The sequence below is a fragment of the Squalius cephalus genome, assembly GCF_949319135.1.
Source record: "Squalius cephalus genome assembly, chromosome: 12".
NCBI classification, from domain to species: domain Eukaryota; kingdom Metazoa; phylum Chordata; class Actinopteri; order Cypriniformes; family Leuciscidae; genus Squalius; species Squalius cephalus.
In genome coordinates, this window is record NC_137133.1 from 2,237,280 (window position 1) to 2,255,913 (window position 18,634).

Sequence of the window (18,634 nt, forward strand, 5' to 3'; positions counted from 1 at the left end):
TAATGACGAGAGAAACCCCGACGCACATCTGCAAAGGGACGGATGGCCCGACGAAACGTTGTCATCATAGGAGAGGATTGTGGAGAGGGGCACGGGAAGTGTTTTCACATGATTGTAAATTTAACGAAAATTTTTGTTCATTTACATTTATTCATTTCAAGCAATTAGTAATTTATTTGTAATAAACGCTTTACGTGGGCTATTTAAATTTAAAAAGTGCTAGGCCTAGGACTATTTACATGTTCAATTATATTTTTAAAACATACGCGCAGATTGTGATGTAATATTGTGTGTGCATAGAAAGTATTTGTCCGCAGCCGCTCAAAAAAAAATAAAAAAAAAATTTGTTCACAGCTGCTCTACTCCTGAGCGCATCTCCACAGTGTTGTGTAAGTATAGGCTCTAGGCAGTTTTTTTGTGTTAATTTCTATTTCTTGTCGCTGTGCAGGCTCTTTATTGCATAACAGTGAACAGCCCTTAATTTATGTGCCGTAGATCGGTTGCATTACGAATGAAAGCAGTATCAATAATGTCAAATATGTGCAGTCAAGTCCGGGTGTGTATGTTGTTTTAACGAGTGTTCTCACCGACACGCTTGTGATTCGTGGAGTTTTAACGAGTTTTATAGACATAGTTTCTTATTCAAAAGTGGTGTTTGGCATCTTTGCATATCGCAGAGCATGAAACATATTTTGTGTTCGTCTATTTGTGCAAGAGAATTTAACCCTTTAAGCATGCGCGATATGTTTCAGATAGTAGCCTATGGCAAGTGTAAACACATGAATCGGATATGGGTCACAATTTAAAGAACGTGTAAACAGACAGTCAAAAAAATCGGATATAGGCAACAAATCAGAATTGGGCATCAAGACCTGCAGTGTAAACGAGGCCTTATTGGTCCCATTTTCTGCAAATGTGTTTTTGATGGCTTGTTCTTCTGATTTTTAGGACCAGACTTTAATCCCATTGCAATTCACAATTTTTATGACAACCTTGGATTCTTGGGTCCTGTAGCTCCTAAACCGCTTAAAGCTACAAAACCAGGTCAGTAGTTAGAAAACGTTTAATCTCGTCTCTTCTACACTTTACAATACGATCTTGCCACACTTTTGCTTCTTCTTTTTTTTTTGATGTTGTATATCTTATTTTTCTGTCAATGAACCCTTGAAAGATTTTATTTAAAGTTGTTTTTACTGCCTCTTCATTCCATTCTCATCCTCAGTTTCTTTCTCTGTCTTTATTTCTCTGTTGCCGATCGGCCCATTGTGTTGTGGTGCCGATCAGGTGTAGATCTCACAGGTTCTCTAGACAGGAGAGGGCGCAAAATAAACGTCAGCTCCAAGTTAAAGCGAGATCCGTCTCTACCTCCTGTACCACCTTCTATGGCTGTATCCATGGGTGGGTCTCTATCTCTCTCTGTCTCCGCACTTCTGCCATTTCCCTCTCTTTCCTTCCAACTCGGATCTGCACAGATGGTTTTACTATTTTATATTTGAGTCTGATACTGTTTTTCCTTTCTATAGTTGAGTCTGAAACGGCTCTGCTACTTCTGTTTTACTATTTTATATTCAAGTCTGATACCGTTTTGCTACTCCGTTTTTAAGGTTGCTCTTAGCTTTGCTGCTTTTTAGGGCTGGGTATTGACACAAATTTCACAATTCGATTCGATTTCGATTCACAAGCTTGCAATTCGATTTGATTTAGATTCCGATTCGATTCAATATTGATTATTTTGGATATCAGGTACAATACATTTTCTAACAAATCTCTTAACTAATGCTGTAAACTATGGGAGTCAGTGGTAGCCTACTTTCTTTCATTAGCCTTCTATAATATTGAAGGTAAAAATTAACTGATTTGTATACAAACACCTAAATTACACTTTTATTTATTTTTATTAGGGCTGTCAAACGATTAATCGCGATTAATCGCATCCAAAATAAAAGTTTGTGTTTACATAATTTATGTCTGTGTATGGAGTATAATTATTTTCTATATATAAATACACACACATGCATATATATATATTTAAGAAAATGTGTTATTTATATATAAAATATTTATATATAATATAAATTATATATAATATAAATATATATACACAGTATATACATGCAAATATTTCTTAAATATATACATGCATGTGTGTGTATTTATATATAGAAAATAATTATACACCGTACACACACATATATTATGTAAAAACAAACTTTTATTTTGGATGCGATTAATCGCAATTAATCTTTTGACAGCCCTAATTTTTATAATAATAAAGTTATATGAAATATAAACATTTAAATGGTGGCTGTCACAAAAACCTGCCAGATTTATTCAAACATGCATGAAAAATTGAAGAACATTAAAAATTATATTGAATATATAATATGGTGCATATATTTAGCAAAATGCTCCTCTCTAGAGTTCATTTTTCTGGCTGACTAACGAGTTTATGATCACTGGATATGGTTTTTCTGAGGTAAATGTGACGTTACATGACATTGTTTACAAGCTGTTTTACTAACGTCTTTCCACGGTTGAAACACTGATTGAGTGATTCCATGTCACATGATACGGATTTCGATAAGTTGTACTCTACCTTTAACACACTTTCAGAAGCTCATTCATGTTTATCTCGCGCTGTAACTGGTGTTATTAAGGCGGAAGAGAAGATCATGTGCTTCTCTAGAGCTGAGCCAGAGCGATCTCACGCCACAGCGACAAAACGGTATTTATGTTTTGGAATTTCGTAAGAAAATAATATTATTATAATAATAATAATTTGAAATCTGAGACTTTGTTTCATATCAATTGTAACAAAGCACAAAGATTATTGCGATTTATTGGATGGGATGCGCGCTACAATGTTCCAATCATTCATCAACTGAAAACAGGATAACTAATCGATTCTTGGGATTTAAGAATCGATATCGGTCTGTAAAAATGAGAATCGATATTTTTTTTACCCAGCCCTACTGCTTTTATTTGTGTTTTATGTGTTGTTATGCAAGTATGATTTTCTTATTATTTATCTGGTTGTTCTGTAAAGCACTTTGGTCAGCCCAGTGGCTGTTGTAAATGTGCTATATAAATAAAGTGAACTTGAACACAGGCTTTGATAACGATTGTGATGCGTTTTCTTTCAGAGTCCAATAGGGTGAGGGTCATGTCAGAGCCTGAGGAGGATGATGGAGTTCAGTGGAGCTGTACTGCCTGCACCTTCCTCAACCACCCTGCCCTCAACCGCTGTGAAGAGTGTGAATTTCCACGGCATTTCTGAGCCACACACACAATACATGCAACACACACACAAACGTGTCGACAGCCACCGTTTCGCCTCCTCCAGGGAATCATGGACACACCTGTTGGAGGATCTCTATAAAGCTTCCTCTTTCCCCCACAGTGTCATTGTGTGTCTGTCTGTCTTGTGATGTCCACTGAAGACTGGATGATGTTTACAGCTCTTTTGTCTCTGTACAAAATGTGTGCTTCTGTGTCGAGAGGGAGTTTTGTGTGTCGCGTGGGAGATCAAGGGAAACTTCACCCGCTTGATCCATGAAGAGGCTCAGTGCTGCCAGTGATATTAACACGTTTGTTACGTCCACACGGTTTACATGTGTGGCTACGGATGCCAGTGTGCCTTTTCTTTCATGGGAACAGTTTCTGACTGCTTTATGAATGCTGTTCCCAAAGGATCATGAGTGGAATCTGCTAAACTCGCAATTCTTTTGTTTGGTAAATAAAATGTGAGAAAAAAGAAAAAAAATTGCATGCTTTAGATGTACAGTTTACAGAGGAGTCCCCGCCACACAGATTTTACTGTACATAGTTTTAGAATGAGCTTTTTGATGCCTATTTTCTTTCTCAAGAATTCACATGTATTTCCTGTAAGTATAGCTTTATAGACTTCATTTATTTCTATGTGGTGTTGTTGTTTTTTTGTTTCTCATATGAGAATGGTTTCCCATCGTGAGCTTTTGTGAGAACTTAAAGGGATGATAAAATGTGCAACGACAAAACAATGCTCTTTGTCGAGCACTCTATCCAGTGTACGAGCTGCAGATGCAGCAAAACTGAAAAAGATCTAGATTTTATTAATAAGGTACTTGACCTCAGAGCGGTCAAAGGACTTCACAGGAAATCCATAACGCCCTCAGATAACACGTGCTTTCCTATGTGACAACTGGAATGTAGGTTTACTATTAGGAGAATTTATACCTTTGTGCAAAGAAAGGAATGTTTCGTTGCTATGCATTGATAACGCTTTTCAGATTATGTTCAGTAATGCGGGGTTGAGAGACAAGACTTTGTCCCATAGTGTATGGGTGCCCTCCTAACAGTGGATGAGTATTCACAAGGGCTTTTAATACACAGAGTACTCACCACTCAGGTTTTATAAAGTGCCAAAGCACAGGAAACGCAGACCATCGTGTCCCTGAGTGTAGCTCAATAATTCACTATGTGCCTTCAGTCTTTATGGTTCTCTCGGTTACGGATCATGTGCACAGTGCCTTCGCTTGCAGATGTTACAGAATTGAAACAGGTCCTTGGAAATGTTTTGTAACTTTATTAGTTGATTGACCTAAAGTTTATTTCAGAAAATGAATGCTTTGCCATTCATTCTTTACAAGAGTGCTTAATGCATAAGTCGTGCATTGAAAAGTTGAATGAGGTCGTTATTTATGAAACAAATGAATACACAATTTCCAAATGCTGGTTTCTGGTATCCAGGCTAAAAATAACTTTGCTGTGGAGAAAATTTATTCATTCTACGCTTTGTTTCGGAGATGAGACTATTTTTTGGCTCCAAAAACATTTCTTTCTGTGGTAGTTTAACTAACTTTTGAAAAAAACCCAAAGAAATAATCAGATCTGTCTGTCATGTTTATGGATTTTAAAAGAAAAGGGGGAGAAAAATGATTTGGATATCCAATGTTTTTGATCTTAGCTGGGTAAACTGTCTTTGTAATAGATAAGTTATTTGTAAAAAAAATTAAATAAAATAAAAAATAAAAAAGGAAAAAAATTAAAACAAAAATAAACTTTGTCTGCTTTGCTGGAGTTTTTCTTTTTATCTTACGTTTATTTAACTCTTTCCCCGCCATTGACAAGATTTTCCGTCAATCCATGTTTTCACTGTTATATGGTGGGGTGGGGGGTGCTGAAGGAGTACATATCTAACGTGATCATCAAACATTAAACGGCATATAAATCAAAACTACCTGATGTTACTAAACGAAAGGTCGACCCATGAAGAGGTAACAACTGTGAAACTTTGATCATCATTCTGAATCCCATCCAGTCTTTGACAAAAAAGCAATTTTGTTCAAAATGATGAAACTATTTTTTTATTTTTCTGAAACTTACTTAAAAAAAAAAAAAAAAAAAATCCACAAAGCTAGAATTTTTGTTTTGTTTTTAAAACCAGAGGCTCTGTTCTTTCTTTTCATATTGCATGTTCACAAATTCATTCAACAAAATATTCTTGGGGCCATGAAAATTTTGTGAAAATTATAAAAAATGTAGGGTATGTTTATGTTATATGATACGATATTGTTTATCGTTTCAACACTGTTACTGATACTTTAACTTTAAGTTTTTCCTTTGATAAGCTGATGTAGTCGATGGATCGGAGACAGAGATTGCAGTGATTCTGGACAGCCACTAAGCTTGATAGAGGACGGAGAAGTTCAAGTAAACGGTCTCATTTATGCTATGGGGAGTGAGGCAGAGAACGCTTATAAATCCTTTGTTTTTGCAGAAGAGAGTCAGAAAAAATACTATGCAGTCGTCAGAAAACAGAGGTGTTTATCAGAGCGAAAACAGAAGTGTTTACCAAAAGTCCACACTTCAAGTAAAGTCCTGTTTTCTGAGTAACATTAAGAATATCTCTACAGATTGCAACACCGCCGCCATGATCAATCAGACGGGGCTCGTGCTTGTAGCATACCCTGGTGGAGTAAAGACTCATTACAGTTTGTGCTTACACACTAAAAGTGGGACTTGAGGCCCACTCAGTGAAAACATTCACCCATGCACCAAATCTCACCAAGCCTGCGAAACTACAGGCACATTATACGCTTTACACTCAGTTTGCAATTGAAAAACACTTTTTGCAAAACTAAACACAGTTCTCTACATTAGACACATCACTCAAAACTAACAGCTCTTGTGTTTCATTTAGAAAACACTGCCATTCAAAATGGCACACTTACCGATTACCTACACCCAATGCTCATGTGTGAAAAACCCTTATAGCTAATTTGTTCACTTAGAAATCAGAGCTTGAGCACTATTTATAGGCTTTAGGATGGCTTTCTTGGTTTGGACAAAAATGGAGGACAATAAGAGAGGGGGACGAGAAAGAGGACAAGGACGAGGAGTACGACAAGGAAGAGGGATCCGGGCCACTTTGGTTGATGATGTGGTCAACCGTGGTTTGAGTTTCAGGGAGGCTGGGCAGAGGGTCGAGTCTAACTTAAGCCGCTACACGGTAGCCAGTGTCATGTGGACATTTCGAAATGAGAACAGATTAGTAAACCTACCCTCTACAACATTTGTTGTGGAAATTCCTAATACGAACACAACCAACCAACTTGCAGTTGTTAAAAATACAATACTTCCCTGAAGTAAGGTGACGGCGTCCCATCGATGAAGCTACTATCACTCACTCAATCACACTTTGATGTTCTGCTGTTTTCTTCTGAGCGTAGGATCTGTTTCTCAGCTGCGCAGCATATATCCAGAGGTGGACGAAGTACACAACTTCCTTACTTGAGTGAAAGTATAGATACTACTGGTCAAATATTACTCCGTTACAAGTAAAAGTTGTAAAGACCTATTTTTACTTAAGTAAAAGTACAGAAGTACTCATTTTTAAAAGTACTTAATGCATTGACATTTACTTTTTACTTTTGATACTTGTTTTATTATTGTTGCATTGCTGTATGTAATACTTAAAGTACCGTATGCCTCTGAATCTATGCCTGCATACCCTCATATCAATATCAAATTTATTTCTAGAACACAGTTCCAGTAGTGGGATTGAATGTGAGATTGAATAAGTCACTCAATAACGTCCACAATGGTTTCGGACACCCAAATGGCTGTTCCCTCAAATATTGCCATATTTAAAGTTTTTTGTCTTTTAGTGTGAATATGTTAGCCTTACTGTTATCTATAAGCTAGTGTGCTCCAAAAAAGTGATAAAATTCGCATTTAGAAAACCAAACCCAACGCTGAAAATGAAAATCAGGTTTATGTCAGAATCCAATGTCAGATTGACGTTGATCTCCAATGTAGGACAGACGTTGTATTGTGGTTGAAAATGAAAATCGGGTTGACGTCAGAAACCAACATCAGTCGGGTTCTGACGTCAACCCGACTTTTATTTTCAATCAATATCCAACGTCAATATGACGTCGGGTTCTGATGTCAATCAGATGCAGGGTTCTGACGTCAACCCGACTTTCATTTCCAACCAAAATGTAATCCCTGCGACCAAAATCATTCACTGACTGATGTTACTTTCTACTCAAGGACCTTGACAGAATTGTGGAGTAAAAAGTATGATATTTGTCTTTCAAATGTAGTGAAGTTAAAGTAAAAAGTTTCCAGAAAAAATAATACTCAAGTAAAGTACAGATACTCAAAAAGTGTACTTAAGTACAGTACTCAAATAAATGTACTTTGTTACTGTCCACCTCTGCATATATCTGACATGATTCCCAAGATGCTCTTTGTAGAAATGAAGTTTTAGTCACGGCCGGGAGATCACTGGCCACAACAACCAAGCATAGAAAGATACATATACATTTATATATCATACAGTTGAGTAAAAATCACTCAAGTCTTCTTCACTGTGATGTGTTCTGGTGATTGGTTTGTAATGATCTGAGCTAGTCATATAGGCTATGTCTGTTAGTTCTAATGTGTGAAGTACTTTTTGGTGAAGTATGGGCCTTTGACCTGAGCATCTGCGTTTCTCTGTACATTTAATGTTGAAAATACCCATTACATAAAATATTTCTATCACACATGCTTCTGTACTTACAGCACTACAGAAACTTTTCACTGCATTCTGAAAGACACCTTGCATCCTAACCATGTTTTTGCAGAATTGCTAGACGACCCTGGATCGGAGGAAGAGGACGGCATACGTTTACGACAACTTCAACAACACATCATCATTGACAACATACCATTCAATAACATAAATAAGGGTGAGTTTAACCAAAATTAGCAATCTCCTGAACCGGAATGAAGTAGCTCTACGGAGGACCATTAGAATTTCATTTGCATTTGAGAGGTAAAGTTTAAAATAGACCTAAACATCCTCTCATAAATTATCTCTATTTCAGGTAATGAAAACTTTTTTTCTATTTGGTTCACAACAATGCCATCTAGCGGACTTTCTAGGTACTTTCATCCATAGACAATGTATTGCTTGCAATGAATACTGTATTCAACAGTTACTTTTAACATGAAAAAGGATGGAACTTTCAATGCAGCTTACAAAATAAATGACCTTCCTGAGGATTTTTATTAAAAAAAAAATTCAGATTTAATTTGTACACAAATGGCTTCAAAGATGAAGTAGCTGGGGCCAACATCTTACCTTTAGATTATTACGTGTGAGCAAAAACCTGTAGTTGATTAGTCATGAGAACTAAACTGTTTTCTGTTTTCTGCAGAGCTGCTTTATAGCTGAATTGAACACATTCCATATTTGATGAACTTTACACAGGATTTGAAACTGAATCTACACTGAACTGACCTCAGCTGATAAATTACACTTTTGTCTTTTTAGAGAACTGTTACTGTATTACGGTGAGCCTCAGTCTGCTTTGTACCCAAATCAGGATATAGCTTTTATACCACGCTGTAAATATGTTCATCGCGGATCTCGCCAGAGTTTTAAAAATGTCTCTCCGAGTGCAATTCCATCCATTTGGTCTACGAACCCTCAACCTCCAAGGAAACATATTCAGACTGTTGATCACATTGTGTTAGCTAAGCTAACCAAGGCGACTATGGAATATTCTATCAATCTCCGATAAAGGCCATTTCATGTATGACTATTCAATAATGTATTATGTGTGGCCTTTAAGCTGCAGGCCTTTGAAATTCATCCCCGGGCCGGACTTTGGCTACACATCTTGGCCATCCTGGATAACATCAGGTAGTGGCTAGAGAGGCTGAGGCTCAGATGATTGCAGATCAGATCCTGGCTGTTGCAGGGGCTTCCCTGAGAGGGGAACATTGAGGTTCCTGACCTAACCATGGCTATAATGGATCAGTTAAGAGGGGCAGGAGGACCAAACATCTGTGTGATAATCTGTGATGTGACTGTCCCAGCTCGAAACTTCCTCGGGCCATTTGGAATGGAGATCATAGATGACCACCAAAATGTGCGGATGACGAGGAACTCCATGGCCATGTACACTATGTCCTCACAAATTTCCAGCTGAAGGCGCTCCCACGGGCTCACTGGCCATAGAATGGTCTGCAGAAGTTGGGGCTGGTAGTCCAGTCTTTTTCAATCCATCGATAGGACATGTGCACGTGGGTTGCCCGGCACTACTGTACAGATGTCCATGGAGACACAAACATCACTCCAACATGACAGCACTAGAGTAAACATCAGGGGAGTGGCCTGCACTAGTCAGAAAACTAGACTCTCTCTGCATGTGAAGCCTGATTTCTGAGATGTTTTTGGAGTATAAGAAAGAGCATACGTGGTTTGACGTCTGAAATTTACTTATAGCACTTTTAACAGAGTAAAGACGACATGTTGCACAATGAAAGATCAGATAAAGCTAAACTTGTCAAAATATCTTTCCGTTCACTAATTTGACTTTGATCAGCAGAAATCCAAATTAAGCAAATCAAGCCTGTAGTCATCTACAATGGCTGAAGGAAAAGCTTAGTAAAAATATCCTAAATCATTTTTGTTAAACTATTTAAAAAATACTTTAGTGTATTATATAGCATGTTATCACTCTTAGAAACTGCAATTTATAATATATATTTTATTTTGTTGTATCATTTTCATTATTCACACTGGATAATTCATCACTAAAATAGGTAAATAATTTATTGTTGTACAATCAAGATTACCAATACCGATGGTTTAGTATTATAATGAAGCTACTGAATAATGAATACAGACTGTAAATGGCACTCACCATTAACTGAGGTATACAATTGCTGACCATGTCATGACATGTTATGGTCAAAGTTATAGTTTAAAGGCACATTTGCAACTACACAAGCCTTTTAAAAGAGTTAAATGTCATAAAAAATACTAGCTAGCAAAAATGTGTTCATAAAAGTCTTTGGAAAGTTAAATGCATCTATCTGTACAGAATGTAAACTGCAGATGGGCTTTCATTAAAAAATATATTTTTTATACACACACAAACACAAGCAGCAGCATAGAGCACACACACACACACACACACACACACTTTTCTATTAGATGTGGGATATTATTTGTATCCCTGTCTGATGGATATGGCTGGAGTATTTGGGTAATAGTATCATTGCTGGTACAGTATGTTGACCCTGTGTCTGATCTCTAAGGCCTTTTACTCTCCCACAGTCAAGTTCATAAGTCTTCTGCTTTGTAGAATGACACAATACTGCTTCTTCTGAGCTTGCAGTAAATCATCCACACTTACAGATTAATTGTCCATTCTACAGACTTGAAACAGGCTATATGTTACAGGTCACTCCTGCATCTTCTACGTGACCACAGTTGGTTTTCGCCCATCCTGAGAATTTACACTGGTGAATAGAGTCTTCAGTACCAACACAAGCAACATCATCCATCCAGATTAACCCAGTGCCTAAAAGAGAAAGAAAGAGATGCATTTTACACATTTGACAAACGCTTTTATCCAAATTATATTTGAGTTCTACAATACATATAATAACTTCATACACTGCCTAGCAATTAAACCCATGACAGTACTGTAGAGTGCAGTGAATATTTGCAAGCATGTCTTCTGCTACCTTAACCTTGTAATGACTCTGACCTTGTCCAAACCGGCCTGTTTTGTGGATTTCTTTGGCACCACGGTACCCCAGCATCCTGCACACAACGTCTCCATCTTTTATGTCCCAAACGTCATCGCACACTGTCCCCCATCGAAGCTCATGGAGCACTTCCACTCGACCCTCATGAGGCCCGGAGCCGTTGACAAGCCTTACCAGAGTTTCTTCAACTGAAATATATACATTCATTGCAGAATGATTCTATTACAAATTACATCTTACAGAGAAACAGACATACAAAAAATCCCATTTAAATATCAATCCCACTTTATATTCGGTGTCTTTATCTCTAGGGGTGTAGCCTGACTACGTCAGACTTCGTACTTCCGCTCAATTTCAGTTCGCTTCTGTACTCAGTCTGAGATAGCGACCTTTCGCGTATTCCACATGAAGCCTACCGCTCTGCACTTTGAGAGGGATGTGGGGCACGAGGAGGAAAGAGACCATCGACCTATTTTCTGATATCTTCATGTTTTCCACAAGGGCAAGACATTTAAGCTATGTTTGATATTGCGCTGCCAGAGAAAGCGAAAATAAAAATCACCCGCGCGTGTGAAACACGCTTTACAAATAAACTTGACGCGCCTATAACAAGCACAAACTGTTAAAATGAATCTGACGTGCAAATAAAAATGTAGGCTATCTGTCCTACAACGTTTTTTCTACTTTACCACAGTAAAGAATATGAATAGGCTTCTTAAGCAAACCTAAGAAACGTTTATAATCCCCTTCGAAAATCGAGACGTGAGTGAAGATTTGGGGGAAAAAACAAGAGATTACATGCAGAGATGAGTCACGATTTTTGAATATTCGATTAGTTTATTTAATTATAGAATTACTATAGAATATCGAATAGGTTGTGCAATTATTCTCTAAAATAAAAAAATAAAAATGTGGTGCGGTGGTAACACGTTCATGTAATTAGTTGTAGTATAACCGGCGGTTTAGCATTTTCTATTCCGTCAAGATGGCTGCTCCAAGTGGCGTGACGTCCCTATAGCGCATATTAATAATGCGCCCTTTAAATAAATAAAAAAAAGCCTGTATTCAAAAGCAATATAAAAGCAATATTTTTTTTTTGTTATTTAAAGGGCGCATTATTAATATGCGCCTATAGGCGGGTGCACAACGCATGTACAATCAGCTTATTAAACACACAGGGATGCGCAACAAACTAGCCAAATATAAAAAATAAAAGGATTACAATGTAAAAGATTAATATTGTGTACATAAAGATATGGTGGAATCCGGCTTGTCCCGTAGATGGTCTGCTTGCTCGATAAACTAGCAAAAGTGGATTCGAATACACCGTAAGTGCACTTACACCATGCGCTTTAGACCATGAGGTTAGATCATTAAAATAGGGCCCCATGTTTTGTACTCTCCAGCGTTTCAATATCATCCATGGCTTTATCTCACTGCTTTTGACTGCTATTCAAGACATACGACTGTGGTCCCATATGCAGGGTTTGAGACATATTATCCTAAACTCTTCCTTAACCTGCAACAGTGATTAGAGAAGGTGATTTTGTTGTCAGACTGATGCAGATTTCACACAGTTGTTTTAGTCCTTGGTGTCGGGGTCAGATGATAAGAGCAAGTTCATGCAGAGAGATTTTAATGTTCAAAGTTTAACCTTTCATGACATTAATGCAGAACACACTGAGTACTGTAGATCAATGAGATGGTATAGTCAGAAAATATCTCGTAAATATGTAACAGCTGTGTGACTCCTGGCAGCAAACACACACCCACACAGCTGATTGAAGCCATATGAATGGGCCATCAGAAGGGTGTGCTCAGAGACTTTTAAGAGAGTTTAAGAAAATAAGTATAGAGAATGAAAGACTGCCTTAAAATCATAATGTTAATGGTAAAGAAAGTGGACAACTGCTTGAAAGTAGGTGATTCATTTATTAAAACTGTCTCAGTGATTGCTCACTGCATTGCAGAGTCTGTCAATAAACTGTTTTTGAGTGGAGTAAAATCTGTGCCGAACCAATCACCGGCGATCACAGTGAGATGCATGCTCTGATGTCATGCTGATATATGCCAACGACGAGGCGGCCGTTGCTCTCCAGCAACTGCGCTGATGGATGGGAAAGGACTTGCTGATGACACAGCTAAATGCTCATTGAAGAACTGTGATGCATTGTTCTCATCTAAAATGTGTGATTTTGTAACTCTGATCATTTTTTTGTGTGTATAAATTATTTGTGAATATTCCCAAATACTCTGACAATGCAATTTCTGTATGGGACAGGTGACTGTTGTCATATTTATTCCCCCTTTCAGGTGAAATTAAGTACTTTGGGTGTCATCATATTATTATTTTTTTATTATTAAAATAAGAAATTATTATTATTTAATTATTTATTTTATTTTTTCCCCCACCAAACTAAGCCACTGAACATTCAGCCAATTTGAGCCAATATTCACAGTTTATGTGCTACCCAAATCAGAGGATCTGTGTAATCTGTGAAGAAACACAACAACATATTTAAACCATGCCGCTTTTTAGACAGTATATACATTTGATTGTCATCAAATTATGCCAAATGTAAGGCAAATTAAGATATTTTTTTTTTTCATCTGGAGTTCTTTTCATGGGTGTAATCAAGGGGGCAAGTAGACAGGGTGGAAAATGGTCATGTATTAAAACTTTTGAACAAAAAACTTATTATAAGAGAATCTCAAAGGATGTAATCATTAAAAAAAATGATGACTTGACTTTAACATACATTAACAAAATACTTTCACAAAGCATAATTTGTAGTAAAAATATAAATACAATGTTATAATGTAGCATGTTTATTTTCTGCATGAATCAAATGTTCACCTGTTTTCCCTCCTTTGTCTCCACGCTCTCCCTTCTCTCCTTTCTGTCCTCTTTCTCCTCTCATACCTGCAGGTAAAACAGAGATTTCCATTCAAAAATCATTCTTTTGTGATCAGGGGAATGATGAAAATTATACAATTTGCAAGTCGCAAGGAGCATGAGTTCCGAGAACCAAGTCCTGGTGGGTCAATGTGGTGCTACCAATAGGACCTGTTCTTCGTCCTCCCTGACTTTGAACAACATCTGTGTAATACCAATAGCAATAGCACTAGCAACTCAATTGATATGCCAATGTAGGTCCAGTGAGACAGGTTGGGAGACACTAGACAGGCCTCCAAACTCAGTACGAGTAGCACCAGAGGAACAACCAGCGAAGTGGAGCAAAGGCGGCATTTTGGGAAGCTGATTCTGTGGCTGTAGGTGTACTGGAATACCGACCTTGCTCCATAAACCCCAACTGGAACTGGCTAGTGATGGGTGAGGAAGCTGTGTATCCTTGAAAAACACCACGCTGACATGTACAGGGCTTAGCGAGGGTCGTAGACAGATATGAGAAGGCAACAAACTTGCATCCAATATGTCCAGGCTGCAGACTGTGTAACACAAGAAATTAGGAAGCAAATTTAGATGCAGCTGCCACTTGGGCTATTGGCAAAACAAGGAGAAAGGGGAACAAAGGATTCTCCACTTGCCCCTCCAATGGGGTTGCTCGTCTTAGGGATGCTTCAAAGCCTTCTTGAGGTTCGTCTGATAAGCGAGCTACGTTGCATTTCCCCCAGAAGCTCGACGCTGTGGCCAGGCTATAGGCACGGACTATGGTGGAACTGGTGTGGCTGCCACAGGTAGATGCCTTCTTCAATGAGCAGACGGAGCAGGGTTTTTTGTAGGTGGAATCACGCCGAAGGCAGATGTATGTCTGCTTCTTAACTGCCAAAAACTGCTGGGCAAAGTCCACAACAGTGTTGCCCAAGAGGCCACCTTGCGATATTGGGGCATCAAAAAAGTGAACCTTGCTGTGAGTCGTGTTTTGAGCCAAGATAGCAAACATCCAGCCCACCCTCGACAATCGACAGCTCATCCTAATCTGGAGCCCCGAGTTAGAAATTTGGCTTGCCATGAGACAAGCTGCCTAACTCATCCAGGATCTCCACTTGGCCCTACGTGCAACACGAGGAATGGGAGGTCAGTGGGGATTTACCCGGCAGAAAAACTCCTAATGTTGTCCTCATGCTGCCCTCAGTGCTTGCCGCCGTGACCTTGTGAATAGCAGAAGGACCAGAACGGGTAGCAACTGAAGTGACTATCTCTCTAGCCAGAAAAGAGAGTTGTGAAAGTTACATTGCCATGGCCAAGTTCTCATGATGGGAACATAAAACCATACACGAACACTGCCTCTGCGTGGGTCAGACCAAACACAAAAGTCAGAGATTGTGGCCATCCAAGGACAAGAAATACTGGCCGCACCCAGAAACACACAAGACAGAATGGCATCTTTATAAAGACGCTCTCTGTCTGTGTTTGCTCTTTTAGGGAAATCTGTTTTTTTATTGCTGAAGTGCCCAGAGGAGCTCTTTGTGCTTATCTGTGCTTTAGAGAATGGAGAGAGACCGCTGCAATGTGTTGTGTACAGCAGATTCGATAGAAGATTCCCTTGTGTAGAGGTGAATGGAAAGAGTGACTGCACACTACTCAGCTCCGAAGAAAAAAAATCTGAATGAGAGGAGCAAGCCACCTCCTTTTATACCCGTTTGTCAGGGGAGTGGCATGCAAATTCTACTCACCAATTCTTATTTGCCTTTTCTCAAAGTATCAGAGGTGTTTGGGGCTCCCAAGTGCGACCTTTAGTGTCAGTACATTGACCCAACGTCAAGGTGACTGACAGATAGGGAACACCAAATTCCAAGTGTCTGTTTCAGTGAATTCTGGTCATAGTGGTGAAATAAAGAAATAAACTGCATTTGTACTAACTGTGGTTTCTATGGCCACTTAGAGGGTTTTGGTAGGGTTTATGGAGGGACGTTGCAGTGATACATGTCTTTTAACAGATTTTAAGATTCAGTCCATTTTTCTTGCAACTATAATCATTTATAGATCATCTGTGGGAGCAGATTCAATATAGATCAGGGGTACTCAAAAGGCAGCCCCGCATCCAGTAGCGTGAATATTAGGCAGTGTGGTTTTAATTTTAGATTTTGCAAATGTGTTTCATGCTTTTAAGTAGCCTCTTAAAAGCATGAAAAACTAGCAATTTAAAAATGATATTTAGAATATATGTCAGTCATACACAGCCACAGTCTCACTCTTCTGGTGTGTAGTAGTCAGCAGCAATCGGCCAATTCACACTGATCTTTCGCAGCTGTTTGTCACATGCTTTGAAAACATGACGCATCTATTGCAACAGACCACAACCAGTGTGGTCACATATCTTGTGAGCCCCAAGATCGAAGTGGATGTAAGTGAGGATGATTCTATTACAAAAACAAGGTTCTGAGGTCCAATAAACATCAGAATGAGGCAATGAAAATAGGAGAAATGGGTGGATTGTTTTGGTGGAAGTTGAGGAAAGATGAAGAGCGATTGGAGGATGGTATGGTGCTCTGGAGAACATTAGGGGAAATCATTATATGTTTTGGAAGGTGTTTAAGGAGCAGCACATGTTCGGAGAATGAGATCAGTGAGTTGGAGTTGGAGCTCAGACTGAAATTTAAATAAAGAGTGAAAATAGAAACAAAGAAGTAAGTAAAGCCTGAAGTCAGCTAGCTATTTTACAAGCCTAGAACCTCACACCCTGTCCAAACCAAGTTTCTAGTGACAAGTGAATTGTCTGTTCACAATGAACACAAAACTGTTGTGTGGCATGACACATTCATAGTAAATAAGAACATATTTGATGCTTTATGTAGAGCAAAGGATGTCTATATATTACCAAGAGAAAGCTATACCATCTATCTTAGCATTCTCATTAATCTCAGTGGGAGTTTGCAATTTAAAATCTACCTATTATCTGTTTGCTAAGTGTTTTTTGGTCAAACACCTGAACCTGAAGGTCATGAAACTTATAATCCCAGAACTAAAGGAAAATTACATCATAACATCATGTTTGAAACTCCAAGAACACACACAGTCCTCCTTCACTTGTTTCTATACTGAATTGTGACATAATGCAGCCTCTAAATATTAGTCAATTTTACGCTTTTAGGAACCCCCTAAAAAGAATACCACAGAAATAGAATCTTATTTTCTTATTACACATTCCTGGTAGAATTGTGGATGAAATGTCACATTAGAAAAGTAAAATGTCTGGAAACACATTTCATGTTGAGTAGGGTAGCACTAGGCTAACTGAAACAAAGATAAAGGGTGAGAAAAAAAATGAAGGATATAAATCTGTGTATCTAGCAAAACACTTGTTTTAATCAAAGCTTAATACAGTGAACTATAAATATTTAAATTGTGTATAAACTTTAATGTGTGTGAGTACAGGTTTGATTATACTTGTGAGGTCCAAAATACATTATACTGTACATTACTATATATACAGTGCCCTCCACAATTTTTGGCACCCCTGTTTAAGATGTGGTCGTGGACTTCTAAAAATTCTCCTTTTTTTTTTAAACAACATAGAACCCAAATGCAAAAAAAGAGAAAAATCCAACCTTTTATTTAAGTACATTACTTTGGTGGTAAAAAAAAAAATCACACATTTAGAAAAAACTTGAAATCATGTGTCCCACAATTATTGGCACCCCTGATGTTAATACTTTGTACAACCCCCTTTTGCCAACAAGACAGCACTTAATCTCCTCCTATAACATTTCACAAGATTGGAGAACACAGAGAGAGGGATCTTTGACCATTCTTCTTTGCACAATCTTTCTAGATCATCCAGTGTCCTGGGTCCTCTCTTATGCACTCTCCTCTTTAGCTCGCCCCACAGGTTTTTGATTGGGTTGAGGTCTGGGGACTGAGATGGCCATGGGAGGACCTTGAGTTTGTGACTGCTGAACCATTTTTGTGTAGATTTTTCCACATGTTTTGGATCATTATCCTGCTGAAAGACCCAATGACGACCCATCTTCAGCTTTCTGGCAGAGGCCATCAGGTTTTTATTTAAAATGTCCTGGTAGTTCAAAGCGTTCATAATGCCATGCACCCTAACAAGTTTCCCAGGGCCTTTGGAAGAGAAACAGGCCCACAGCATCACAGATCCTCCACCATACTTCACGGTGGGCATGAGGTGCTTTTCGGCATACTCATCTTTTGTTTTACGCCAGACCCACTTAGAGTGACCTCAACCCTGTTTGTTGCCAAAAAGCTCAATCTTAGTCTCATCTGACCAAAGCACAGGATCCCAGTTGAAGTCCCAGTGTCGCTTAGCAAACTCCAGACGTTTACGTTTGTGAGTGTTAGTGAGAAAAGGCTTTTTCCTTGCATGCCTCCCAAACAGCTTGTTGGCATGTAGAGAGCGTCTGATGGTTGTTTTGGAGACTTTGTGACCCCAAGATGCCACTCTTTGATGCAATTCTGTGACAGTGAGCTTAGGACTTTATTTTACTTCTCTCACCATCCTCCTCACTGTGCGTTGTGGCAAGATAAACTTGGGACCTCTTCCAGCCTTGTTTGTCACTGTTCCAGTTGTTTTAAACTTCTTAATGATTCCTCTGAATGTAGATACGGGCAAGTTAAGGCGAGTGGCTATTTTCTTGTAGCCATTGCCTGACTTATGAAGGTCGGCACACA

General features: G+C 38.5%; 2 protein-coding genes across 6 annotated transcripts in view; one reads left to right on the forward strand and one right to left on the reverse strand.

The window, feature by feature from the left end:
- Nucleotides 1–4,605, forward strand: part of tab2 (TGF-beta activated kinase 1 (MAP3K7) binding protein 2) — a 45,898-nt gene extending 41,293 nt beyond the window's left edge. Inside the window, exons 6-8 of one of the 2 annotated variants that reach the window (XM_079887537.1) lie at nt 949–1,044; nt 1,285–1,398; nt 3,144–4,605. In XM_079887537.1, the coding sequence (XP_079743663.1) occupies nt 949–1,044; nt 1,285–1,398; nt 3,144–3,277 (344 nt within the window). In that variant the 3' untranslated portion in view covers nt 3,278–4,605. The remainder of the gene's footprint in view (nt 1–948; nt 1,045–1,284; nt 1,399–3,143) is intronic. The other variant, XM_079887538.1, reaches the window with a different exon arrangement.
- A 5,404-nt stretch (nt 4,606–10,009) lies between these two features.
- scara5 (scavenger receptor class A, member 5 (putative)) overlaps nt 10,010–18,634 on the reverse strand; it is a 41,012-nt gene continuing 32,387 nt past the window's right edge. For all 4 annotated transcript variants that reach the window (XM_079887579.1, XM_079887578.1, XM_079887576.1 and 1 more), the window contains 3 exons: nt 13,895–13,960; nt 11,037–11,225; nt 10,010–10,847 (listed from right to left, as the gene is read on the reverse strand). In XM_079887579.1, the coding sequence (XP_079743705.1) occupies nt 10,714–10,847; nt 11,037–11,225; nt 13,895–13,960 (389 nt within the window). In that variant the 3' untranslated portion in view covers nt 10,010–10,713. The remainder of the gene's footprint in view (nt 10,848–11,036; nt 11,226–13,894; nt 13,961–18,634) is intronic.